We start from the raw sequence: 26,872 nt of genomic DNA, 5'->3' as shown, positions 1-26,872 counted from the left end.
ACCTAATGCAGAACAGGCTTTGCTTGCCTTCATTAAGGGTTCAGCTTGCTTCAGTTTCCTATTGGGTCAAGAACTTTGCATCAAGATGCATCTTTGCGTTAAGGGCTATGTAACTAATTTCTGGTTTGGGCTGCCTGGTAGAAACTTCATTGGAGTGTGTCCATTGCAAGGCTCAAATCTCCGCAGAATAACACTGGCTGAAAGTTTGAAAATCATTGCTCTAGTGTTTAGCTAACTCAAGGGTAGAATAATGATTTATGTTCAGTTCACAACTTGATCATTCTGTGTGGAAGCTCTTCTAGATTTTTCTCTCTCTTCAGTGAGCTAAATTCAAAATGTAAGACCCTTGATTGTGTTCATATATGGTTTTCAGGCATTCAGGAATTTTTCTTATCTTAGAGGTGAAGTGGTTAACCTCAAGGTGAAGTGGACAAATGTAATTCCAAGCTGTGAAATTTAAAAAAATAAATAAATCTGGATATCAGCATTCTCCAGCATTATTGTAGATATGAAGAGGATAAACAGATGGAAGCTAACAGAAAGTAATTAAAAAGTAATTAACCTCTCATAGAATTAAAGCAATAAAAAAAATCTCCCAATAAAAACCAGTGCAGGTGTGCTAGCAGTGGGGTGACATGCTTTTGATACCTGGCTCTAGTTCACAACCAGGCGTGTTTCAAAGCACTGTTCCCCTGGAACATTGTGGGAAATTTAAATGGTGGTCTCCAGGCTCAGCTTGTTCCAATCGGAACACAGCTGTTTCCCATTGTTGCTCTTACCAGGTAAGCTCGTCAAAGCTGGGGCTTCTTCCAACATTAAGGAACCCTCTCTTAAGAGAGGGTCCACCAGAGAACACCCCTACCTGGAGCTAGCCCTGCTGCCCACTCCAGTTAGCCTTGCATGGATCCAGCTAATGGCAGAGGGACAGAATTAGAGTTTTGTGAGAGATGTCAGAATCTTCCCCCCTGGGTTCCTTATCCTCCTTAAATCTAAACACATCCTTAGCATAAGGGCCATGGGAATAGGGACTGTCATTTGTTGACTCTAACAGCCATTTCCTGGAGGGGGAGTCAGCTTAGATAAGCTGGTCCACACAGCCCAACTCCCCTGTGGCTGCTTTTTATTGTGGTGACATAGAAAATAGGCCTGCATATCAAATGCCAAAGCTATGTAGCACAGCTAAAATAAATCAGCATTTATAATAGGGGAAACTAGGTTTCTAGGTTATTGTGAGGAAGCAAGAATTCTTGGAACAGAAAAATGTATGGAGTGTTTCGTCTCTGCTTGCTCTTCTCTCCCACCAGCCTGACTATTCTCTTGTGCCTTCAGACTTGTCTTTTAAAAGGCCACCTGTAATTTCTGCCCTCATAAGCACACAATACAGTGGTACCTTGGGTTAAGAACTTAATTCGTTCTGGAGGTCCGTTCTTAACCTGAAACTGTTCATAATCTGAGGTACCACTTTAGCTAATGGAGCCTCCTGCTGCTGCTGCCGCCGCGCCGCCGCCACGCAATTTCTGTTCTCATCCTGAAGCAAAGTTCTTAACCTGAGGTACTATTTCTGGGTTAGCAGAGTCTGTAAGCTGAAGCGTCTGTAACCTGAAGTACCACTGTACTTAGCCAAACCATGGCTCACTCCCTAGGTGCTGTGGATGGGCTACCGCAAGACCCCCGTCCTCTCTCCCTTCTTATTGTTCTTTACCTTAAAATCAGACTTGGACCATACAGGCTGGGGCCCTTCCAGTAGAGGATTGAATTCTGTAAAGCAAGGCACAAGGCTACTCTGCCTTCAAAGGTTTGGTGACCCAAGAACACTGCCCTTTTATGATGCCCTCCCCCAGCTACAGAACAACTTCCTGAAGCATGTTTGCCCAGCAGCTACTTAAATTTAGGCACCAGACAAATGCTACTTCATTTGCTTGATCTTTTAACGGGGGGAGAAAATGCTTTTCTGCATCTGATTTCAACTGGCTAATTTGCTTTGTATTCAGTTCTTGCTGTATTGTTTTAATCAGTTGTAAACTGCCCAGCATGTCATTTGATCCCTTGTTCCATACACATCCATTCCTGTTCTGCTGGCCACCTCCACATTCATATTCCTGCGTTCCACCTCCTCCTCCTCCTCCACTGAACACAACTGAGGCAGGTTTCCAGGCCCATTCTGGTCCAGCCATAGCAGCTGCACACCTGCGATAGTTTCTATGCCTATATTTTGTCTTACATTGTATTTAGCTTTGAGAATGATGCTATTTATCTGATGTAAGTTAGAAGGAAGGGAAGAAAACCTTACTGTATTGATTTTTATTCAGGATTTCTTTTGTGTGTGTGTTCCAAGTTGAAATTCACTTGAACTACATGATTACATGATTATGCATTTAAAGTGCTGTTAATCTAGAAGGAGGCTTTCAGAACACTTCCTCATTATTTAGAGATGCAGTGGCAGGATTGAAATGATTAAGTTTGAACCAATGCAATTCTGCCTCTTCCTTAGATCATTTTACTGACTGTATTTGTTGTAATTCCTGATGATGGCACTGTTTTGTGTATGAGAATGTTGTCATTTTCGATCCCCAGTTTGTGTCCATTTATACTCATGTGTGGAGACTGACCTGCTTCCCCTGTGCAGGCTGCAAAAGGGCATTGCTGGCAAGGGATGACATATACCACTTTGGAGAATGAGCAGGGGTTTATTTAATTACAAATAGCTGATAACACTGGATCCAGTAATAGCTCAGTAAGAGAATAAATGGACGCAAATCTGTCATAAAAAGTGCCAGCATCCATAAATCAGGACATACTGCTGCTGACTTCAAAGCCAACATATTTCAATGAAAAGGTTTCAAAAGGAAGCTATAATATGAAATTGCTGAAATAGAATTTAGCAATAGATTTGATTCTGCTTGGTCCTTACTTAATTGTGACTCTGGGTTGTGACTCTGGGTTTCTTTCCCATCACAGATGTTAATTTAGGACTGCACAGCCAATAAGTCAGGGCTACCACAGTGACTGCTGTTATGAATGGATCATTCTCTTGTTACCGCTAATATACTTGGGTTATGTGCAGAAATGTTACAGACCTGCTGTTTTTTTCCCGTTTTTTTCTCCACTTGTCTGTTTTGAGGCAGTGGAGCCCAAGTATGACCTTGAAGGCAGAGGGGTCCAGCCAGCACTCTCTAGGATAGTACTGTACTGAAAATTTGAGAAAATGAGGAACTCAGTTTGATATCTGCAAGCAGAGATGGGTAGGTCAAGAAGGCCAGAGACAAGACTTTCAGTACCATGGACAGATCACTGGGTGCATTTGCTCTGCCAGCTGCTGGCTGTTACTGCTGGCTGTTGCAACTGAAAACACCTGGAGGTCATCCACTGGTTGAAGGTTGCTCTAATTCAGGGGTCGTCAACCTAAGGCCATGGGCCACAAGCGGCCCACGTGGGTCATTAAACCAGCCCACGAGCCGCCCCCAAACCGAGCTACCCGCTCAGTGAGTCCCCGTCTGCTGCACTAAACCGACGCGGCGCAGGAACTCATGTCAGCGATGCTGGAAATCGCGTCTGAGCAGATGCTGACACCGAAAATCATGCGCACTCACGCACACACGCGATCTGGCCCACAGAGGGATCTCTGCTGGATTGAACCGGCCCAGGCGAGGTAAACCTTGCCAACCCCTGCTCTAATTAATTCCTCTTCTCCCAGGCCTTGACCATCCTTCCTATGCTCCACCCACCATTGCTGAGGAATGAGTATCATTAAAAGGAAAGCCCTTTGACCCATAGCCCAGAAATTGGGTGCTTTTCCTTTTCTACCTGCCTGGTATGTCATCTGCACCAATGAGCAGGTATTGGTGAGCAAATGGTGTCTTGCATGATGGAACTTCATTCTCCAGGTGGTTCAGGCTAAGGAGGAACTGCCTGTAGGGGCGCTGGGGCAAAGCCTCAGGTGCAGGTCACTAGCCTCAAGTTCAAGGACTCAGTCTTGTTCCTCAGCCAGCTCTTTCCCCTCTTTATTTGAGTTCTAACTCCTGCTGTGGTCCAGGACACTGCTGTCTCTTAGCTTTTAAGGTGTCATAAGATTCTTCACTGTTTCTGAAATGGATTAACAAGGCTGCCTCTCTGGATAGATTCAGTTTATATTCCTGAAGTAGCCCAGGCAGTTGGGGAGGCTGAAACTAGCACAGTAGATGTGTTTGCATGAAAACTACTGATGGTAAGTTGCAATTGGCAGGCTTAATCAGGCTGTTTGGATGGATGCCCCTTAACTTTTTAACTGAGCTTTAAATTGAATATGTCAGTCGAAGAATCTTGCAGCTGAGGTTAATAGGGAAATATGATTTTTGAAGCACTGGATTCATAGACGGCATTGTCAGGCTTCTTGCCCCAAATAATTTAATCACTAATCATTGGTCCATGAGTTGATAATTTGTTTCCTTCAAGCTCATGTATGTACTTTGAATATGTAGCCAGAAAGCTGATTAATTTTAACAATACAAAATAGCCTGCCCAGAATGCCTGGCATTCCATTATTCATTTTCTTCTCTCTTTGCAGTGATGAATCACATTGATTAAAGTTAACCAAGCTGAACCACCAACAATCTATCTGTAGGCTTGTCTTCATGTGTGACCTTTCTTTCATAAGGAGCTGACTTGATAGGGTGGATGTGTGAAATTTGGGCAGCCTGAAATCCTTAAGCTGTGAAACTGCAACATGTTTAGGCAAACCCAACAACCCAGCAGCAAGCTTTTTGATTAAGAGCCTGCCTCATTGCTATTGGGCCCTTGAAGGCATCTCTGCTTCGTGGTCTAGAACATGGCAGCGCTGTGTTTCCAGCGCGTAGCCTGGAGGTGAGCCAATCCGCCTGGAGTTAAAGAGATTTAAGGCCCAGCGCAGCTGCGGCAGGCGAAGGCTGCGAAGGAACCCCAGCTCTCCTCTCTCTCCTTGGGGCTTCAGAGCTTCAGGCCAAAAAAAAAAAAGGAAAAAAAAAGAAGAAGAAAAAAGAAAAGGGGGAAAGAAACTGCCCTCAGAGAAGGATCAGTCAGGTTCTAGGAATGGGCGCAAGTGCCAGGTCACAAGTGGAACCAGAGAAGAGCAGGCTCGGGAATAGGGAAGAGCCCTCCTCATTGTGATGCACTGATTTATGATACTGGAAAATATTTGCTTTAAAACATACATGGAAGAGCGGTGGCGGGCTGTGTGTTCTGTTTGCTATTGCGTTATGTATTTTTGTGGTCCTGTGGACGGCCACCCTATGATGCTCGCATGATGGGCAGTATATATAAATGTAAATAAATAAATGAGTATTGATAACGTGGGGGGGGGGGAGAGCCTGGCTACTTCTAAATGGTATATTATAGGGTATTTATATATTGCTTTTTCACCCAAAGCGCACCAGCCCATCTCTCCTTGGTGTATACTATAGAGGATGTGCCTCTCACAATTTCTTAGAGGCCATTTTGATTCTTATTTTATACAAGAATATAGGACACAATTAATCCACCTACAATTGCACTATGTTCAGAGCTCGGTAAATTTTCTGACTAGCATTATAGTCACACAACAGATGCAAAATTGCTTCTAAGATTTGAAAATTTTGGCTGGAATGAAATAAAAGGTATCCGCTAGTCCAGAATGGTGTCACGTTTGATTGCATCCCTGGTGAGTCTGCATTGTTGAGTGAGTTTATCAGCAAGTGGCAATTGCATATTTTGTCATACCATCTACTCACAGCAAATGCCTCATCGCTTTTCCAATAGGCTTGGATAAGTATTTATGCATATGCTGTGAAATTGGGAGTGGGTTTTTGGGAGGGGGAAGAGTTACTGTAAGGTTACTTTTGACAGCTTTAAAGTTTGCTCTGGCTTTGGTAGAAAACTTGGGGAGGATACATCCCGTCTCCTTTCCCGTGAGACTGCCAACAGTCTGGAAGCCCTGGAATGTAAACAGAGTCCTGTGACTCCACGCAGCTGCACAGTGATAACAGAAACTAACAATTCTCACAGCTCAAACTAACTAAATGTTTAAAAATCAACCTTAAAATATCTTCAAAATGCAAAATAAGGAGAGAGTAGGGACAATGATGTACCTTTGGAGCTCCCTCCCATCGTATATCACCTTCCATCAACTGCTAAATGCATTCCTCTTTCAACAAGCCTTCCAAAGGGGGATCGTTATCACAGTGGTGTCTATATTGGATTTGAGTTTATTTCATGTATGTGCTGTAGCTGTTTTAATCAGTCTCTCTCTGTGTTTTTAATATATGCAATTCTTTGACCTGTTTAATACCGTATTGGCCTGAATATAAGCCTCACTTTCCCCCCAAATTCCGACTGTGGAAAGTTAAAGTGTGGCTTATATTCGCAACCTCACGGTATGCAGGCAGGAGCGTGGGGCAAACAGCGCCAGGAGCACTGCAAAGCGGTGCCCACCCCATGCATAGTCCCCCTTCCTCTCCCTCAAGGCCGCGAAGGGAGAGAGCGAGGAAGTGGAAAGGCCGCCGGCGACGCAGCATGGCTCCCCCCTCCCCCCCCTGCAGCCAGGAGCAGCAAGGAAGGGAGTGGGTATTTTTTCTTTTTCTCCCTCCCCTTCAATTTTAAGGTGTGGCTTATATTTGGGTGCAGCTTATATTCGGACCAATACTGTATATGTAACTGTTTTGTAGATGCTTTTGTTTCACTGTAAATCATTTTGAGATGCGTCATGGGAAGCAATTCATTGATGATGATGATGATGATGATGATGATGATGATGTATGTATGTATGTCTCTGGTCAATGTGGAACACCAGTGAATGTGGGTTATCCCATTATATTGTTTCATTTTACCATTATGTATAAAGTTAGACTGCCCTCAGATTGCTCTCTTTTGGTCATGTTTATCTGAAACTGGAGATCAGTTGTCCAACTCAACATTTTACTGTAAATCTCCATTTTCTGTGCTGTGATTCGCTACCTCATTTTTGTCTCTACGATCACAGAAAGTGTCATAAAGCTATTATCCACAGGTGGCTGTGACTTCACAAGTAGATATATATGCATAGATATGTTGTTCCAGTTAAATATTCATGGCCTGCATGCTAATTAGAGCCTGCTGTGATGCTTATTGTAACATTGTGGTCTGGTGATCTGCTAATACTGATAAATCTAAATGACTGGAATAAGTTTATCTAGCCTGGTTTTTTACCCTAAATATTTTCATTTTTATGCCAGCCTGCATATGTTGTTGTTTTAATGCAATTCAGCTGTGCCATGTCAATACAAAGTATTCATGCAGTGAAGATGCCCTGGCCTAGAATCACAGAACGTGGGAGTTGGAAGGGACGTTTGGAGTTCGCCTAGTTAGACCACTTCTCTCAGTGCAGGGATTTACGATCTTCCCCCTGACTGTCCAGCTTCTGCTTTGAATACCTCCAGTGAAGGCGAGCCCAAGGCATTCAGTCCCACTGCTGGATAGCTGTTATTGTTGTCACTTCCTACTATCACTGCCACAGCTACATTAATTACCTTATTTTTTGCTCTATAAGACTCACTTTTTCCCTCCTAAAAAGTAAGGGGAAATGTGTGTGCGTCTTATGGAGCGAATGCAGGCTGCGCAGCTATCCCAGAAGCCAGAACCGCAAGAGGGATTGCTGCTTTCACTGCGCAGCGATCCCTCTTGCTGTTCTGGCTTCTGAGATTCAGAATATTTTTTTTCTTGTTTTCCTCCTAAAAAACTAGGTGCGTCTTGTGGTCTGGTGCGTCTTATAGAGCGAAAAATACATTATCTTATTGTTCACCAGCAGGTTCCAGCTTGGGTTGCAATATTTTAAAATTCAGAATGAAAAACAGTTAGAACAAATCACAGTTGTTGTTTGAGCCTTAGAAAACAAACAAAAAACCCTGTTTTGCTTTTTGTAAAGGAAAGCCCCCTGCTGTATTGTCAGGCTCAAGGTGAAGATGTTCAGCATCTCTGGGAAAGTGAGTGGGCACCTCTTTCATCTTCTCCCTTTCTCCTTCCTTCCTTCCTTCCAGTGTGTGCCAGTGAAGGGCCATGGATTTGTACTCGGAGCCTACAAGTGCGTTTGTAAGGCTGGATTCTATCGTCCCAAAATGTTTTCAATGAACGGCTTTCACAGTAAGTTCCTTTGCTTTGGTTTGAAAGAGAGATGGGGAGAGAGAGAGAGAGAGCGTATTAATAATGCAGGGTTCCTTTTTATCCTTGTCAGGGCTATACAGTATATTCCCAATGGCCTGCAACGGAGGGATTATATAATCACTTAAGGAATTTTAGCCCTGTGGTTTGTCATCTGTGATACTCTGGAGAATCCTGTAAAACATACCTACTTTTAAGTGTATTTGATTTGTAAATAAATATAATTCCCACCCCACCCCCTTTAAAAACCCTTTGCTGCTGGGCAGCAGCAATTTGTGGTATCATCATTAGAGCAGAAGTGTGCTGCGTTCCCATTTATAAGCGCTTTAGTTTTGCTGATTTTCCTTTTGAAATTTCATTGTTCTATTATCTGTATAAACCAGCTGCTGGTTTTTCCAGTGTGCATAACTTCAAATGGAGGTTCTGGGTAATTGAGGTGCAGGTGGTGGTTTTTTTGGCTCTGCATTTAAGGGTTTATTCTGGGACGTGGGTGGCGCTGTGGGTTAAACCACAGAGCCTAGGACTTGCCGATTAGAAGGTCGGCAGTTTGAATCCCCGCGACGGGGTGAGCTCCCGTTGCTCGGTCCCTGCTCCTGCCAACCTAGCAGTTCGAAAGCACATCAAAGTGCAAGTAGATAAATAGGTACCACTCCGGTGGGAAGGTAAACGGCATTTCCGTGCGCTGCTCTGGTTCACCAGAAGCAGCTTAGTCATGCTGGCCACATGACCCGGAAGCTGTATGTCAGCTCCCTCGGCCCATAGAGCGAGATGAGCGCCGCAACCCCAGAGTCGGCCACGACTGGACCTAATGGTCAGGGGTGCCTTTACCCTTTAAGGGTTTAAGCCCTTCTCACCTTGCATCATTTCCTGGAAGAGGGTGTTTATACTCTCCATTGCTAGTACATAAGAGGAACCCTGCTGTATCATGCCAGAGGCTCATCAAGTCCACTATCCTATTCTCACAGTGGCCAACCAGATGTCCCTGGGAAGCCAGCAGACAGGACCTGAGTGCAACAGCACCCTGTTCACATGTGGTTTCCAGCAACTGGTAGTCAGAAACATATCGCCTCCAATAGTGGAGGCAGAACATAGCCATCATGGCTAGTACAATGATTAGTTTAACTTGATCAGCCAATTACCTCCCGCTATTGCATTTAACATCGGGACGCAGGTGGCGTTGTGGGTAAAACCTCAGTGCCTAGGACTTGCTGATCGCAAGGTCGGCGGTTCGAATCCCTGCGGCGGGGTGAGCTCCCGTCGTTCGGTCCCAGCTCCTGCCCACCTAGCAGTTCGAAAGCACCCCTAAGTGCAAGTATAGCGGGAAGGTAAACGGCGTTTCCATGTGTGGCGCTGTTGCTGGTTCGCCAGATGCCACTTAGTCACGCTGGCCACGTGACCCGGAAGTGTCTCCGGACAGCGCTGGCTCCCGGCCTCTTGAGCGAGATGAGCACGCAACCCTAGAGTCGGACACGACTGGCCCGTACGGGCAGGGGTACCTTTACCTGATTTATTGCATTTAACATAAATCAGACTTGTGGACATCAAAGGAAATTCTGGCTTCTAAGGAAGTTTGGGGATAAGGAATTCTAGCCCCACAGACCAATGTACAAGAGCATCGTTCTGTCCTTGCTATGTCTTAGCCAAATATTTTTGACGATTGCAAAAGTTGGGTTAGAATTATGTCTTGAGGGGTATGCAGGGTTCAGTTTTTATCCTTCCTTTATACCAGGCTTCCTCAACCTTGGCCCTCCAGATGTTTTTGGCCTATAACTCCCATGATCCCAAGCTAGCAGGACCAGTGGTCAGGGATGCTGGGAATTGTAGTCTCAAAACATCTGGAGGGCCAAGGTTGAGGAAGCCTGCTTTATACACTGAAAGGCTGCTCAAGTTTATCATGTGATCTAGTGTGGTAAATCTCTGAAAAATTCTGGTGGGGGTTATCTCAGGAGTCCCAGACCTGGAACCCAGTTTTTGAAATCTTGGCATGCCATAGTTAGCGCAGGCCATATTGACCCCTCCAGGGAGATGTTGATGGGGTAATCTAGCTACAGTTCCACTAGCTAGGGTAGAGTCAGTCCCTAGGTAAGTGAGCAGCATTGAGTTTGGGCGGTCTGGTGGAGGAGATTGATGATCATCTGTTCATGAATGCTCAAAGACATTTCCTGTGCATCTAGTGCTTTCTGCTATTTCTGAGTTTCTGTGCAGACCCCTGACTCTTGCAGCTGGAAAAATGGCAAGATGAAGGGGAAACTACATTACTTTGAGAGAGCTGACAACATGCGGTTCTTTCCCCATTGACTTTTTAGCCATGGACAGAAGGTATCACGATGACTCCTATTCTCTTGCAATGATTCAAGGCAGAACCATATGTTACAATGAAGACATAGGGTTCTGAGCCATCCCATGTTTTCTGTGTTACCCAGCTGGGCTCCCGGAATAGAAGCAAACCCAGGGAAGAATCAATAGGCGCAGGAGGTGTTTCTTCCTTCCAGTTCTCTGCTTCAAATGCTTCCTTCATTTCCATGTTTGTATTACCTGCTTGGGAACCCATGTTTATAAGTGTAATATGTAGTACCAGCCTACAGGCAAGGGGGAAATGGCATTGCCAGTCATTCACATAGGCTTTCTGTCACACACGGCATTCCGTAGCATGGCTCTAGCTTACTAGAGGTTCCTTTGATTTAGATAGATACAAACTTTATTAGCATTTGCCGCTAGATTTAAAGGTCTGGTGCAAACAGAGAGATTTAAAAGTGTTACCCAGGCATTTGATGGCTGAAAGTCCTGTGCCTGGCAACCCCAAAATTATTAGTTTGAGGGTAGGTGGTTCCTTTCAGGAGTTCTTAACTCTTTTTAGAAGTTTAAATTTTACTGTTTTAGTACATATTGACATATTTGCCACCCTTTGAAGGAGGGCTGGCATATAAATTTAGTAAACAAATAATGATTCTTTTTATAAAAGACTTTAAGTGTTTTCTCACTTGAAATCAAATGGCCCACACACCAAAAACAAAAAATTAAATTAAGCAAAATACTATTGATTAAATAGTACTTATATGCAAGTAAATTTAAGGCCTTTAAAAAAAAAAAAAAAGCAAAACCCTCTTTGGCATAATGTGACACCTTCAGAAATTCCCTTCATCCTTGGAGATGTAGCTGTTTGATGTGACTCTCAGCCTGCCAGACGGAATATATGTGTCTTATCAAAACCAAAGGGCGAGACAGCGAGTGTCAAGAGTGGTGAAGGTTGTCAAACGATGAAAGAAAAGCTACTAATTCAAAATGTAAAATGTAGCCTGTCGCCTCCACTGCAACATAAAAAGGGCTGTTACTGTGGGAATCCAAGAGGTGATTTTGTGGAAATGAATGCAAGATGAGGAACTGGTGGAGGCCGGTGGTTGCTGCAAAAGAAACAGCATGACCTGGAGGTCTGTTTGCATAGCTTTTGGGGAGGGCTTTCTCTTTTTTTTGGCTGAAGTCTGACAAGAAGAGAGAGATGACTCTGGACAGAAGTATTAGAATGTAAAATGTTCCTGGAGCAAGAAAACCCAGCTGTGAGGAGGGATGGCGGGACTGTAGATTCAAAATAAGGGCAAAATGTATAAAGCTGGGAGCAGCGCAGAAGCTTGCGCAGGATTAATTTGTCTTAACAACTTGGGCCCAAAGTACCGCAAGGACTTTGTGATTCCTTATGTTCCACCTCAGTCACTGAGATCTTCTGATGGGGCAGTTTTGGTGGAGGTTTGTTCAGCCTTTATCAGGGACCAGGTCTTGAGTGTGGCAGGCCCTGCCTTCTTATGGACATTTTTAAATGCTGTAATTCATTGACAGGCCTTTGGAATATGGAATGTGATTTTTAGAATTATTTTACCAACCAGTCTTTATTAGTGCTTTTTTTTTAATTTATGCCATCGTAGTATTCTGTTTTTTAATATTATACACTGCCTTGCTGCATTTTAAATAAAATAAAATAAATAAATAAATAAATAAATAAATAGGTAGGTCAGTCCATTTATGAGTGTGTGTATCTCAGATGTCAGCACCACTGTTTCAACAGGACTTCTTGCCTGGTAAGCATGTTTTGGATTGCAGCCTCTGTGGGTCATGTTTTACCTTAGCTATCTGCTAACTGAGCAGAATTTTGCTTAATTACTACAGTTATACGGTTGCTCCCCAGATGGGGAGCAGCGATTCAGTGGGAAAAACTGGGTTAGAGGGTGCCAGAAGTGCTGTTACCTTTATATATGCACACATTTTTCATTTCTACTCTAGAAGGCAATGTTGCTGGAGCGAAATTTGTGGAGATATTTTTTTGTTTGTGCAGCCTCTGACGCTCTGTGAAATTTCCTCAGCACATTAGTTTTAAAAAGATTGTTTATCTAAACTGCCAGCTCTGCAGACCCAGCAAGGAACCTGAAAGTCAAGCTGTGGTCTTGCTTGCTCACCATCATTAATAATCAAGATTTTGCCGGCCAGATGCTTTTCCCACTGAAAACTTTGCCATCCTTCTGCTTTCGGTGAGGCTGCACGGTTGTAGGTTGAGACAGAACCGGGAGGCTGAAGTGGGTTGCTGAGATGGCAGGGCAGATGGATTTCCATTTGGGGTTCTGCGCCTGATGCGAACACCAGAAAAACAGCCCAGTTCATTCTTTTTTGAAGGACCAGCGAAGGCTCAGTAGGAGGACTGACTCCAGCTGAAGGCAGGTAGAGGAAAATTGTCCTGTTCAAGGCCAAGGCCTGCAGAGGGAACTCACTGCCCAATTTGATCAGGGTCTTGAAAGGATACTTGCAGCCTAGATGGACGTCAGTAGGTAGGCAGTAGGGTCAGGCATTTCCTACAGGAGTGAGGAATCAGAAGCGAAGGGCAAATATTAAGGAAATCGCAATCTTAAAGCCAGGGATCATGCTAGTCCAGCCTGCAGCTGGCCAGTGCCAGGAGTGGTGGAAGGTGCCAGGCGTGGAACCCCCAAAGGAAATCCCAGAGGATAAAGGCCCTGAGCCCAGGGATTGGTGGTGGGACACCGATGAGATGTCAGAAGGGAAAGATTGTGAGGAGGTGCTGCATACTGGAGAGACAGGGTTTAGTGAGCAGGAGGACCCTGTGACAGGGAGCAGTTCAGACTTCGAGGCTGAAGCTGGGGTGTGTGTGTGTCAAGAGGCTGCTGAAGAATCCAGGGAGTCCCCCTCTCCTGCTGTGACAAGCTCCCCCTTTGTCTCCAAGAACATGCAGGATAGTGGGGAGAGCAGAACAGAGACCAGAGGTGAACAGATGCAGTTTTAGACTGCTTGGGAGACATCCAGAAGAGAGGGAGCCACAGAATAATAATAATAATAATAATAATAATAATAATAATAATAATAATAATAATAATAATTTATTATTTGTACCCCGCCTATCTGGCTGGGTTTCCCCAGCCACTCTGGGCGGCTTCCAACAAAGACCAAAAATACACTAAAGGGTGGAAGGCCCCTTCAGTCCGGGCAACTGCTCTACAGGGGCAAGAGCTACTGGGAAGTGTAGCTCAGTTCGTATGTCATTTTCTCGAATAAAGAGCTAACAGTGACCGACAGCTAACTCTGCTTCTTTGTGCTGACCTGCATCTGACTCCAGCCCTGACAGCCAGTCTAGGCAGGCACACACAAACTGGGCTGGCACACTTCCATAGTGAGCCTTGGGACCTCATACTTTGAGAAATGCTGAGAAATTCATGGAGGATATGGCTATCAGTGGCTACTAGACAGGAAGGCTCTGCTCTGCCTCCATAGTTGGAGGCAGCATACTTCTGAATATAATTTGCTGCAAACCATATGGTGGGATAGCCCTATTTTGTTTGGGCATTTCTTGTCGGTTTCCCACAGGTATCTGATGTTAGAATTCCTGCTCCATGGTTGCAGTCATGGGATTGTTGTCTATCCCATGACGGTGTATGTTTTGACTCCACAGGGTGGGAAGTGACGGAAACAGGATGTTTGTGTTACTGTGTTCCATGAAGTGGGACTATTGTCCTCTGTCCTCTCTCTTTGCTGTCTGATGCTAGAGAGAGAGGGAGCCATGCTGCAGGGCCCATGTGTATTTATAAGTAAATAAAATAGATTAGCCAAAATGCAAAGTTGCTGAGGTCTGTTACGCAAGCTGCAAAGACTCTGCGGATCCCTAAGTGTGCCAATGTCTGTTGGCATCGGTCGCTGTGATGTTCGGGCAGAAGAAAGCTTTTGAAGCTCCCAAACAATCGACCAGGAGGGAGGGAACATGCCAGTCAGGCATGTGTCTCTGCCAGGGTCCTACTCGAGAGTAGGACGGGCTTCTGCTACTACCTCCAAAATGGCAGCTTTGTCTCAAAGGTTTATATGGTTCAGAAAAAGGGGAGGGTGGAACATGGGTCACCGGGAAGGCAAGCAAATTCCCCCCCCCCCCCATTTTATCTCTCTCTCTCTCCTGCCCTCCCTATATCTGATACTTTTAGGAAAGGTTGCAGAGAGCCATTTTCCTGGAGGCGAGATGTCGGAGAAAATCTACAGCTGCTTACCCTGCAGGGAAGGATGTTCTTACTGCACGGATGATACTCCCTGCTATGCACAGGAGGACAAGTATTTACGGCTTGCTATCATCTCATTCCAAACTCTCTGTATGCTGCTGGACTTCATAAGCATGCTCGTGGTCTACCGGTTTCGCAAAGCAAAGGTAAACTTGGAAACATTTCCCCTCTTCTAATCTTCCTGCCTGTTTTCTTACGTGTCGTAAGTGTACTTTGCCCATAAGGGAGTGACCCAAATTTGTCACAGTCAAAATCGAAGGCTCTGGTGTACAGGCAGAGGAGAAATTTGTTTGGTCCACGTTTTGAAGCAAACCAACCTAATTTTTCATTCCTGGACTTAGATGCCAATCAGATTGTAGCTATCGATTGGATTATGCACTTGGTTGGATTTTGCAATGCGGTTTTGGTTCAAATATGTTCACACAAGTTTGTGTTTTAGGGGGGAATTGAAAAGCCTACAAACATGCTTATTTTAGAGGAAGAATGCATATAGAATGCATATGGAATTAGTACAATTTATATGTGTGGGGTTTTTTTCATGCAGCTCTCTCCCCACTGAATGGAATGGGCCTATGATTGGGTGCATGTGAAAATGACACAAAATGGAAACAGGCTGGTCTATCCATCCCTGGTCCATCTCTAGTCAGAAGTTAATTGCCCAGATCTGCAAAGTGCTGAATTCCAAGCTAGTTGCAGGAAGCACTGTGTTAGGTATGTCACTATGACCCTAACTGGGTGGATTTGAATGCTTCTAACCCCTACTACCTGCTTGAGGTCTATGGCACAGTGGAGCCACCCAAACTTGCAATCACAGTCCTCTAAAGGCCATCCGAACCTGCTCTATGTGTCTTCCTCCTACCCGCTTCCCCAGCCATTGACTTTGAAGGATTTGGATTGCAGCCTCAGACTTCTTGAAATAAATAAATAAAATATGCAAAATAACTACACAGGTATTAGAAATCACCTCAGAACTGGCCCTACTGAATAATCTTCCAAGATCATAATGACCATTCACATTATACAGAGCTTATAACCCACCTGCTCTCAGCAGTCAGCCAGACAATGGAGAGACCTTTCAGGAGTAAGCATGGACCAGTGGTATCAAGTAGTATAGGAAACAGCCTTACAGTGGTACCTCGGGTTAAGAACTTAATTTGTTCTAGAGGTCTGTTCTTAACCTGAAACTGTTCTTAACCTGAGGTACCACTTTAGCTAATGGGGCCTCCCGCTGCCGCCGGCTTCATCCTGAAGCAAAGTTCTTAGCCCGAGGTACTGTTTCTGGGTTAGTGGAGTCTGTAACCTGAAGCGTCTGTAACCCGAGTACCACTGTACTAGAAAAACTAACCAATAAACTGAAACTGACATGAGGACAAATAGAAGAAGACGCCTTCACCCCAGTATGGCTCCTGTTTATCACATACACTAACAACACAGCAACAAGAATCGGCTGACAGCATACAGATCAGTCTGGCTTACCTGACCCAACAAGCCCTCCACAAATGCAAACAAACCCCACTGCAGTCAACCACAGACAACCAGCCACACCCTGGCCCCCCTATACCTCTCACTACCAAGGAAATGTAATAAACGAATAGAAAGAGAACCTACCCAGTTGACACTGACACGAAACCACACACGTACACTATGTAAAAGTAATCTAAGCCTCACCACCCCACCCTTCCTCTCCCCCAACCTTCTACTGTACTCAACACTAATGTCTCACAACAAATGTAGCTGATTTGTAAGAAAGACTGTACAACCTGGAAGAAGAGACAACGCATGTACTTTTGTAAACCAAGAAAATCTTTAATACAGAAGAAAATGCTGTGACAGCTCTGTGCAGAACGATTCAGCCTTAAAATAGCCTTCCAGTTTACTCAGAAGCCAGCGAAATCAAATGCACATAAAATACTTGAATCCCACTGCTCAAATTAATAGCTGCAATCACCTCTTTCTATAAATAGACAGGCATTTCTGTTTAGCTTTCCTAAGCAATCATTGCAGAAGCAACTGCCTCTATCTAACAGATTCTGTATTGGATAACTTCCTGTCAGTTCCCCCAATTAAATGCCTGGCAGGAAACCTCAGAACTGGCTTCAACAATTTTGCTGCCTCCCTGTTTTGTTTCCAACCCCCCCTCCCAATTTAATTCTTTCTTTCCATGGCAAATCCTTTGTGTTCGCCGTGATCATGAGACATGTGTTTGCTACAATTGTGATTTATGTTACAGAGAGAGTTGCCTGTACATCAGTCCTGTAATCCCATTACAGAGAAAAGGCATCTGTTTAACAGCCTGGTGGTAACTTATCTGAAGAGCTCTGTTCTAACTCTCTAAAGTTTTGCTTCATTATGGTAATATCATAGGCTTTTAATGGCTGTCTTAAATAACTGATACTGTTAAGGAGACATGCATCATGAATGGAAATTAGCCTCCCAAGTGTTCAGTGGAAAAACAAAGGCAGAATGCTTTTAATTCAGGGAACATAGTTTTGCGTTGGCCTTTGATCAATGAATATGCATGTCTGTGAATGTACGTAATATTCTGTTGTATTATGTATATATACATAAGCATACACAAATGAGATGAGTGTCAGTTGACATTTTAAATGATCCTGATATGTCAATAAGGTAATTGTCTTGTGGCGGTGCACGCACTGGTAACTTTAAGACGGGGTTATGGTTATTATATTCTCAATCACCTTCTGCATCTCTCAAGGTGATGTACATAATATCATAAAAAATAGCTAAAAGGAGTTATAAAACAGCACAAATAATAGTGGCAAATGAATTTAGCAAACTATTCAGCGGAGGCCTCTGTGGCAGAGACCTATTCATCTAGCTTGGAAAGCTTGACAGAAAAAAAAAAGTATTCAGTTGTTTCTGGAAGGTGCAGATAGCTGGCACCTCTACAGGAATGCTGTTCCACAGAACAGGGCCAGCCGCAAGCCAGATATCTGTGGATGCGGCACCCAGGCAAAGACAATTCCCGTAAGTGCAGGAGAACCTGGCTTCCCCACCTATGCTCACACAAAGCCCATAGGCACACAGCAACTCTAGGAGAGGCTGTGTGTAACTCCCATATCCCCCAACTAGTCCAGAGGTCCCCAGAGTGGGGAGTACCGCCCCCTGGGGGGGGGGCAAAGGGATTACTTAAGAGGCAAGGTAGGGGGCACTGGAGTTACAGTGAACGACTATCCCACTTTGGAAACCTGGTATCACTGGATCAAATTCAACCATTTTGTTGAATTAATTAAACGAAATAGTTTTAATTGGCTTTTGAATAAATGTGCAATTAATTGTTACGGGTTTGAATTATATTGTGTTGTTGTCTTCCTCAGTGGGTTGTGCAAACCATTACAGTCATACCTCATGTTATGTTTGCTTCATGTTATGTTTTTTCAGGTTGCGTCCCGCGGTGACCCGGAAGTACCGGAAAGTGTTACTTCCGGGTTTCGCCACTCATGCATGCGCAGAAGCACTAAATTGTGCTTAGTGCATGTGCACAAGCCCCAAATCACGCTGTGCACATGCGCAGATATGGCACTTCAGGTTGCAGGTTTTTCATGTTGTGAACGGGCCTCTGGAACGGATCCCGTTTGCAACCAGAGGTACCAATGTATTCTGAATAATGCTTTTTACACGGTAGGGTAGGGGTCGCTGGGGATGAGTTTATGGAACCAAGGGGGCAATGGCCTGAAAAGGTCTTGGAGCCGCTGATCTTTCTCCAGCCTTCTTTGTGTTGCTTGCATCTGAAGGATAAGCGACTTGTATTCGAGGCTGGATGGCATTGTGGGAGTCACACCTATGTACCTGTGCATATGCACTGGGTGGGGAGAGGATTCTGTTGAATTCTCAGGGACCCTTCGTCCCTGAGCACCTTTCATAGTGCAGTGGAAGGTCCTTGCGGTCTCTATGCCTAAAAGCTTCTTTCTTCATATTTACGTTTTCTTCCTTCATAACTAGATTAAGCACATTGGACAGCTCCTGGATAGCCCAGTCAGTAGAGCATGGGACTCTTAATCTCAAGGTTCTGGGTTTAAGCCCCAGGTTGGGCAAATGATTCCTGCATTGCAGGGGGTTGGAGAAGAAGAAGAAGAAGAAGAAGAAGAAGAAGAAGAAGAAGAAGAAGAAGAAGAAGAAGAAGAAGTAGTTTGGATTTGCTATCCCGCTTTATCACTACCCTAAGGAGTCTCAAAGTGGCTAACAATCTCCTTTCTCTTCCTCCCCCACAACAAACACTCTGTGAGGTGAATGAGACTGAGAGACTACAAGTGTGACTGGCCCAAGGTCACCCAGCAGCTGCATGTGGAAGAGCGGGGAAGCGAACCCGGTTCCCCAGATTATGAGTCCACCGCTCTTAACCACTAAGTTCCCTCCCAACTCTACAATTCTGTGTTCCTCCACCGAAGGTTCTGGTTGAACACTCCACAGAACTACGTCATTTAAACGATTTAATTACATACAATCCACAGGTTGTTGGTTAACAGCAGCAACAAAATCTGGTGTCAGCAAATACCGCCAGCATCTGCATGGAGGGATGTCTGACCAGTGAGCAAACACAAAGGAAACAGAGAATTCCACATCTGCATTAGCAAACCCTAGTTAGAGGACTGTTTTAAGCAGCTTTCCACAACCTAATGCCCTCCAGGTGTTTGGGGCTACAACTCCTGGCTGTTGGCCATGATGAAACATCTGGAATGCACCCATTTGGGAAGGCGGATCTTAAAGAATATGTACTTGGCCACCTTGGCTGCAGGATTCCTTTCGTATCAGCCTGCAGTGTTGTATTTTTAGACCTCAAGCCTTCAAAGGATCATGTATATGGTGCGGAACAGAGTCTCTATACCAGAAGACACAGAGCAACTTATCTTCATCATAACATACCTTGACAGATTTACATTTCTTGTGTTAGAGAAAAAGATCAGGAGGTGGGTGAACTGAAGAATTGCTTGGGGAACACTAATACTCTTTCTTCCTGGATGCGATTCATTTGTGATTGATGACTTCTTGTTCTTTCCTTCCTCTTCTGCCTTTTCAAGGAAAACACACACACACACACACACACACACGCACACACACACACCTCAGTTTTAAAGTAGTATCCACAGTATAGCTGGGCAGTTAGAGATAAACCTGGCCTTTGGCATAAGCATTTTTGACAAATATATGGCTTGGAGATAATGAAGCATACTTTCCCAAATCAGAAGAAAAATGCACTTGCAGAGCTTTATATATCTACGAGGAATTGCAGAAGCACTACAAGGCTTCCAAAGTTCTTTGTGTGTGTGTGTGGTAGAAATTCTAGCAAAGTTGTTACTCCAGAGTATGCACACTCCAAATGCTTGAAGTTGATTTTGAAGGCTCAGTTTACACCTTCAAAGAGAATACATGGGAGTTTTCCTTTGGCTCATGGGTGGGCAGTCCATAACTTATGGGCCATGCATGGCCCTCAAAGGTTTACTGCAGCCTGCGGGGACCCCCTGGCATTTCACTGCAGCAAAACCGAAGGCTTAAAACAATGCAAATAAATTAAATAAAGATCCCTATTTTCCCCGTCCTTTTTCATGGTTTTTTTTTTAAACATCCTCAGAGCTTCTCCAAGCACTTTCCAGTTTAAATCAGTCAGGTTCCACTTCTGCAGTTCCCCAAACAGCCCAGTCTTTCCTTGTTTCTGATTCCTTGTTGTTATAGCAGTCCTAGAGAGTTAATTTCTTGTGGTCCTATTAATAGCCGTGCTCAGTGGCTGCTTGCAATGCTGTCAGTGGCTAAAGACACAACAGTCACCGGCAGTCTGTCCCAAGTGCTGCCCACGTGCATCAAAATGGGGCAAGCAGAGTAGCCAGCAGCAACACTTTATTGCTTAATAATAAAAGCATGGGTGTGCAAATGGTGTCTTGATTTGGTTTGGTGGCAGAGAGGGAATGCAGTTGGTTGGAAGACAAAGGAATGACTTTGGGAGAAAGGAGGGGAAAGTTAATTAAATGAATTGAGTGGGTGGGAAAGGGAGATTCACTTGGAAAACATTCATTTACTGATTCTACCATGTCCATGTTCCCATCTTGGTCACACCTACTTTTCCACGTCCGCCACACCTACTTTACCATGTGGCCCCCAGAGAGTTGCCAATGGGTCAATATGGCCCTCAATCGAAAACCCTCCCCCACCCTTATTCTACCTCTATGGAATTCTTTTTCTGAAATGCCTTTCCCAGTGAGGCTTGCCTGTCTTTCTTCTCCTTCTTCTCCCTCTTTTTCTACTTCCCTCCAGCAAATCAGTCGGCTGGTTTTTACTCTGATGATTTTATTGCTCTCTGCTGGTTTCTATTGCTGAATTTTGCTGCATTGTTAGGCTTGCTTTATCTTGATTGTTATTTTATAGGTTGTGTAATAATCTGCCCCCGGAGCATGCTAGCTCGAGGGTGGTGTGTGCATTTTTTTAATGCGCAACATGCACCAAAAAAGGCAACTGCCTACAAAACTACATACTGCAGGAGAGAGGCATGAGCACATATTGTCACCAACTCTTAAACTTGGACAGTTCGACCACTGTGCAGTTGTGCCTCTTCCTCTCTTTGTTGCACATAGTCCTTTTTGTCTTCTTGCTATTGTATGTCTTGTGCTTTCTATGAAAGCATTTCCTTTTGCATTGTGGTGAAGTGACTATATTGAGTGCATCATTAAAGACGGCCTTCATATATTTAAATGCATAACTGCCCCAGTCATGTAAGCGGGTCATCAGCATGTTGTCCATGAATGCCAGTGTGCCTCTTAGCACTTGTGAAAGGTCTCAGTAAATGTCCTTTTAAAAATCCACATTGTATGAAAGATGGTTTGCTCTTCCTGCCCACTTCCTGTTTGTACTGGTACATGACCGGCATTTCTGTTAGGAAATATCCTAACAGCACATCCCCTTAAACATGCCCATATTTCATTTGGGACCGGTCACCCACCCACCCTTCTGTTCTGAACAGAAGAGATGTTTTTGCTCTGTGAGTGAGCATCCTGGTGGGTGACAGAGGTGCCATTCTTTTCATTGATGGAGAGGCTCACCTGCGCCATTTTGTGGTCCTGCCTCTTAAAACTCTTCTTGTGTCCGACAGCCATTTTAGTGTTCTGCCACATCCCCAAGGCCCACTCAAAATGGGAAGCATCCAATGGAAAAGAAAAAAGGGAGAGTTTCAAGATCCCGAAGGGTAATGTACGCAGAACTGCCACCATCACATTTCCTTTAATCTGAGACAAGTCAAAACCCAGGAATGTAAATGCTGAAATATTGGCATTTTTGTGCTTGATATTTTCTCTTATCGACTGAGTAGGAATGGTAGGATTATTCTATTTCCATTCTGCATCTATTTCACATGTGCTCATTCGTAAGTCTGTTCTGTCTTATTTTTGCCATAATCTGTGATCCGTATGGAAATTCATATTTTAAAATGCATTTAAATGCTTATTTTGTCGCACAGCGCTTATATCATTGCATATATTATCTTGCATATTTCTAAAAAATACTTTATTCTAAAATTTGCATTTTTGCATTTTTATTATTATTCTTTTTAGTCGAGAACTCTGAAATTCAGGGAAGTGTGCAATCCAAAGAATAATTATGTTATGATCCATGCTTTATTATCCATCCCTGGGGTGTGTGTGTGTGAATTAGGCTAGTTTGTTAAAAAACGTGGACTAAATGAAATCCTCCTCCATCCCCAAAGAGTGACAGCCAAAGAGCCTCTGCCAGCACCTTCTATAGTGCTATATCTGTTCTACATAGACTGCAGTCTTAAAGATATTCACTTGTACTGAAATCAATGTAATGTACTTCCAAAAGAATACACTTATCACTGGGTCTTAAATAGCTTATTCCCCCTGTGTATGCATGAACAGTCCATGGATAGGCATTAAAAACTAACCATACAGGCAAGCTAGAGTTTATAAAAGAAGGTCCAGTAGCTGATGGTGTGGTGGGACAGTGGTGCTTACTTGGCCTCCCAGCAGTTGAGTTGCTGCTGCGATGGAGTGAGGAGGCAGGGAGGTCAGCAGAGTGCAAAGGCACTGGCAGGAAGACCATATTGGCTTGGCTGGTGTGTTTGCACTGTGCTGACCTCCCTTTCACTTTCCCCATCTCTTTCCTGGTAAGCAGCTGCTGACTCAGCTGTTGAGAGGTCAGGAGTACCGCTGCCTCACCATACGATCTGCTACTGAGCAGGACACTTTCATGCCTCTCTCTCCTTCCTTCTTCTTCTGTTCCATCTTTACAAACATCACAGCGACATTTGGGAGGCACACGGCCATTGCATAACCATAACCATCACCAGGCACTACTGCTTAGGATGCGTTTAGATTCATCTATCAGCCGACCACCATCCATTATGGAAATTAATATTCTACACCAACTGAAAGTTCCTAGCGCTGGATTTTGATATCTGGTGCTCCGGCACATTAGCTTGAGCTGTTACAGGAAATTATGCTGGTGTTTCCCTGGTCATTTTCCTATATGTACACTACATGTGCAGTCATTAATGCGGGTTTGCTATCAAAAGTGTAGCCATTGCAGAGGGCAGCATGGCAATGTTTTGACATTTGATGACAACCTTCATTATGCCAAAGAAGCTGCCTGGTTTGTCGGCCTGTGGGAAACGGCAATGCCCAAAGACAGCTGCATCATTTTGGCAAAGAGATATTTAATGATTCTCTAGGGTGGAGGAACAACAGATTCCCTCCTAGCACAATGAGCAGTTGAGTGGTCCCAGCAGAAATGATTGAATGGCAGCAAGAGTGTATTACTGATTGGGGAATGCCTAAACTCCTCCAGGTTCTGTTTTCCCTTGACCACTGCTTTATGCATTGCTGAAGGCTGTTCTGATGGCCCTGGTGGTATAGGAGAAGAGGCAAGAGAAAAGAAGCAATGGGAACGAATAGCCTTCCAATTTACCTTCTGAGTATTACGTACATTCCAAAATGCCAGTAGCCATGAATTGCATGTACTCTGATTCTGCAAGCCAAAATAGTTGAAATTATTAAAGGCAGTGCCAAAGAGATAATTAGGCCACCGTAAAGCAGCAAGCAGTTTTGCTCCCCAGAAGAAGTCTGGGGGCATTTAAAAAAGTAAGGCTTTCCCCCTTGGAAAATTACATTCTAGGGTTTCAGTTTCCTAGATTTTCAGCTGTGGTGGACTGCTTATACCTGATACTGGGCGACTGCTTTGTCTCAAGAAGCCCTTGGATAGCCCTTACTTGATAGCAGTAGCAGAGCTGACTGTGAAAAGCAAACATACACAACTGATTAGAATAGCTCTAAAATCATATATCATGTACATTACAGTCATTTTTGGTATCCATCTCTCAGCCTCGATATGTATATATTATAATTAAATTCCCCTTAAGTTCAGATAATGATCTAAGGGTCCGGGGAGGTTCATTTATATGTCGCAAAGCCCTGTCTAGTGAGGTGCATCCGTCTCCAACATTTTTAGCTTTCAGGAGAAATTTGAAACCTCAAACGTTTGGTGGCTGAAGAATATGTTCCTGGCAGTCCTGAGATCACTGGATGAAATAATATTTTTAACTGTAGCTGTTTCATAATTTATTTATTTTTGTTTATTATTGTGGGTGTGCTTGCTGGCTGGGGGTGGGGTGGTGAAGAAAGGATGGGATATAAATTCAATCAACCATTAAAAGAAAATAGCTTGGGGTGAGGTAAATGGTGTTTCCCTCTAGGAAAGTGAAGCTACAGAAAATGCCCAGCCCATGTGAATATTTGCCATCTGTTTAAATCATATAGGAGAAATGGATGTGATTATGCCTGTCTGAGCACACTCCAAGCATCTGTACTAAACTATTTAAAATGGACTGCTTCAGTTTACACTGACTTGTATTATATTGATCTCAATAGAGCTAATGTTGCAACCTTATTTGCTAGGAAGTAAATCCTGATGAGGGGAACCTGCTTACAAGCAAACATATTAACAGGTATTGAAAGCAGTTTAAACACCAGTATTCTGTGTTTGGGTTAATTAATTTACCAATCTGGTTGTTAGGTGGTCAGTCTTCTCTGTCTTGTGCTAAAATCGGTAACATTTATTCACCTTGATTATAACCCACCAATATGACATTTCATCTGCAAGCCTCTGAATGTTTCTGCTATAAATATTTTAAATATAATGTGAAACGAATAATGCAATGTCTGTGTCAGTCTAATTTCTTGTACTCGTTTGTTTTCTTTTCTAGAGCATTAAGGCATCTGGTCTCATTCTCTTGGAGACTATCCTGTTTGGGTCACTGCTTCTTTACTTCCCGGTGAGTTACACTGTTTTGTTCTTAAGGAGTATAAAAGACGATGCTGTGAGCTGTGCATTAGATGCAGTGCTTCCCTTCAATGTTTCGCAGATGAGCATCTTCACACATCCCTGTCCTCACATGAACGATCATTGCCTGAAGGGCCCTCGTCTTAGAGGTGCACTTAGGCAATTTGAGACTCTGGGCTTAAAAGGTCTCATTGGAGGTTAGGCAGAGATCTTTAGACCAGGGATGAGGAACCTGTGATCCTCCAGGTACTGTTGGACTCCAGTTCCCATCAGCCCATTGGTCAGGGAAGATGGGATTTGCAGCCCAATGCATCTGGAAGGCCGCAGGTTTCCCATTCCTGCTTTAGATGGTAGTGCGTATTTACTTCACCCACTTTAAAGTATGATAAGATAGCCCTGCCAAGTTTGGGATCCGCTGCAGCTCATTCCTGCTAAGTAGAGTCCGAAGTCCTTCTCTCATGGCACCACTGCCTCCCCTTTATACATTGCTGAAATCTCTTAGATGTGGGCTGCTCATAGTAGCAATTTACGCTGCAACAGCCTGTCCTACACCATCCTCCGAAGAATTGTGGAGTTGCCACAACCATTTCCTTTTCTTCTTTTTAACTTAAGGGTGTTACACGATGTACCCAGATCCATTGTAGACAAGCAGCACCTCATAAACAGGAGCTGGATCACCGCAGAGCTGTATCGAAGGAAAGAAACACAGGGGCACACTTAGGAAAATACTGAGCTTCCGTGGCTCCCAGTCTTATTTATTAGCCAACAGGTTGTGAAAAATAGCTTGTGGACTTTGTGCATCCCCTCTCCCTTCCCCTTTAAACAAAGCTATTGATGCCTAAACTAAGCTACAAAATCTGTCTACTGTTCTTTCAATATGTCTTCTATATAGAAGGGAAACCCAAATAATCTGTTGCCCTTCTGGCATTTGTTATAAAACAGGGAAATTGACTCAATTCCCCCGCCCAACATTCAAAATCAAGCAACATATATAGACACTGGATTTTTCAGAAAACATACTGCTATTTTTGTTGTACGTGGGTACATTGTGGAACAATACAAGAAAAGAAAGACACTGATTTGTTTTGCTTAGAACACCTACCTTAGGGAACAGATGGCCATTATAGAACATGTAAAGGAAAGATGCTAACTACCTTCGCCTATTTCTAGCCTCTTACATTTCTGAGATGAGAAAAGTGGCATAGAAAAACAGGAAGAGGAATAAAGACACATAGTTTGTTTAACAAACCATGAGTAAACCATCGGTGGTTCCACGGTAATCAAGCAAACCATGGTTTCTACAAAGTTTGGTTTCTTTTTTCCAACATCTCTTGCCTCGTGCCTTTGTAGTCTGTGGAATGTCTTGGCTAAGGTGTTCAGAGTAACCATGGTTAAGGAGAAGGTACTGGATTCACATGTAATGCCAAGCAATAGTTAAAACAAATCAAGGTTTGTAAGCAAACAACAAACCATGGCTTCAGATCTTGGTTTGTTGGCTGTAGACAAAGCTGTAACTATAGTTAAACTGCTGTGCAGGGTTCATACATAACACTAAGCCATGGTTTCGTGTTACGTTTGATCCAGGCCACTCACAGTATATATGTTAGGAAAAGTATGGGAAGAAGGAAAACTAAGGATAGTTGTACAGTTCTTCTCGAGTTTGTTCATGTGGAAACATGCTGAGGCGACACTTTTCTGTTAGATAACTCTGTTTTCATCTCCTTGATTGAAATAAACATTTGATCTTGCCATCCAAGATTTATGCACCAGCTTGTGGAGCTTTGTGTATAAAGCCTATAATGAGGCCTAGATGAAAAGCTTCTTGTATTTAGTTTCTGTCACCCCTTTATTATCTTTTGATGCTTTTTCTCTCCAACCGTCTGTTGCCAGTTGTTTCAGTTTGCATAATAACTACC

General features: G+C 43.8%; 1 protein-coding gene across 1 annotated transcript in view; it reads left to right on the top strand.

Annotated features, from left to right (window-relative positions):
• GPR158 (G protein-coupled receptor 158) overlaps positions 1-26,872 on the top strand; it is a 120,523-nt gene that overhangs the window by 52,721 nt on the left and 40,930 nt on the right. The window contains exons 3-5 of the mRNA XM_028750558.2: positions 8,001-8,103; positions 14,586-14,803; positions 24,880-24,948. Of these exons, the coding sequence (XP_028606391.2) occupies positions 8,001-8,103; positions 14,586-14,803; positions 24,880-24,948 (390 nt within the window). The remainder of the gene's footprint in view (positions 1-8,000; positions 8,104-14,585; positions 14,804-24,879; positions 24,949-26,872) is intronic.

Source organism: Podarcis muralis, chromosome 12 (assembly GCF_964188315.1).
Source record: "Podarcis muralis chromosome 12, rPodMur119.hap1.1, whole genome shotgun sequence".
NCBI classification, from domain to species: Eukaryota; Metazoa; Chordata; class Lepidosauria; order Squamata; family Lacertidae; genus Podarcis; species Podarcis muralis.
Note: the sequence above shows the minus strand (reverse complement) of the source record. Positions and strands in the feature narration are given on the sequence as shown.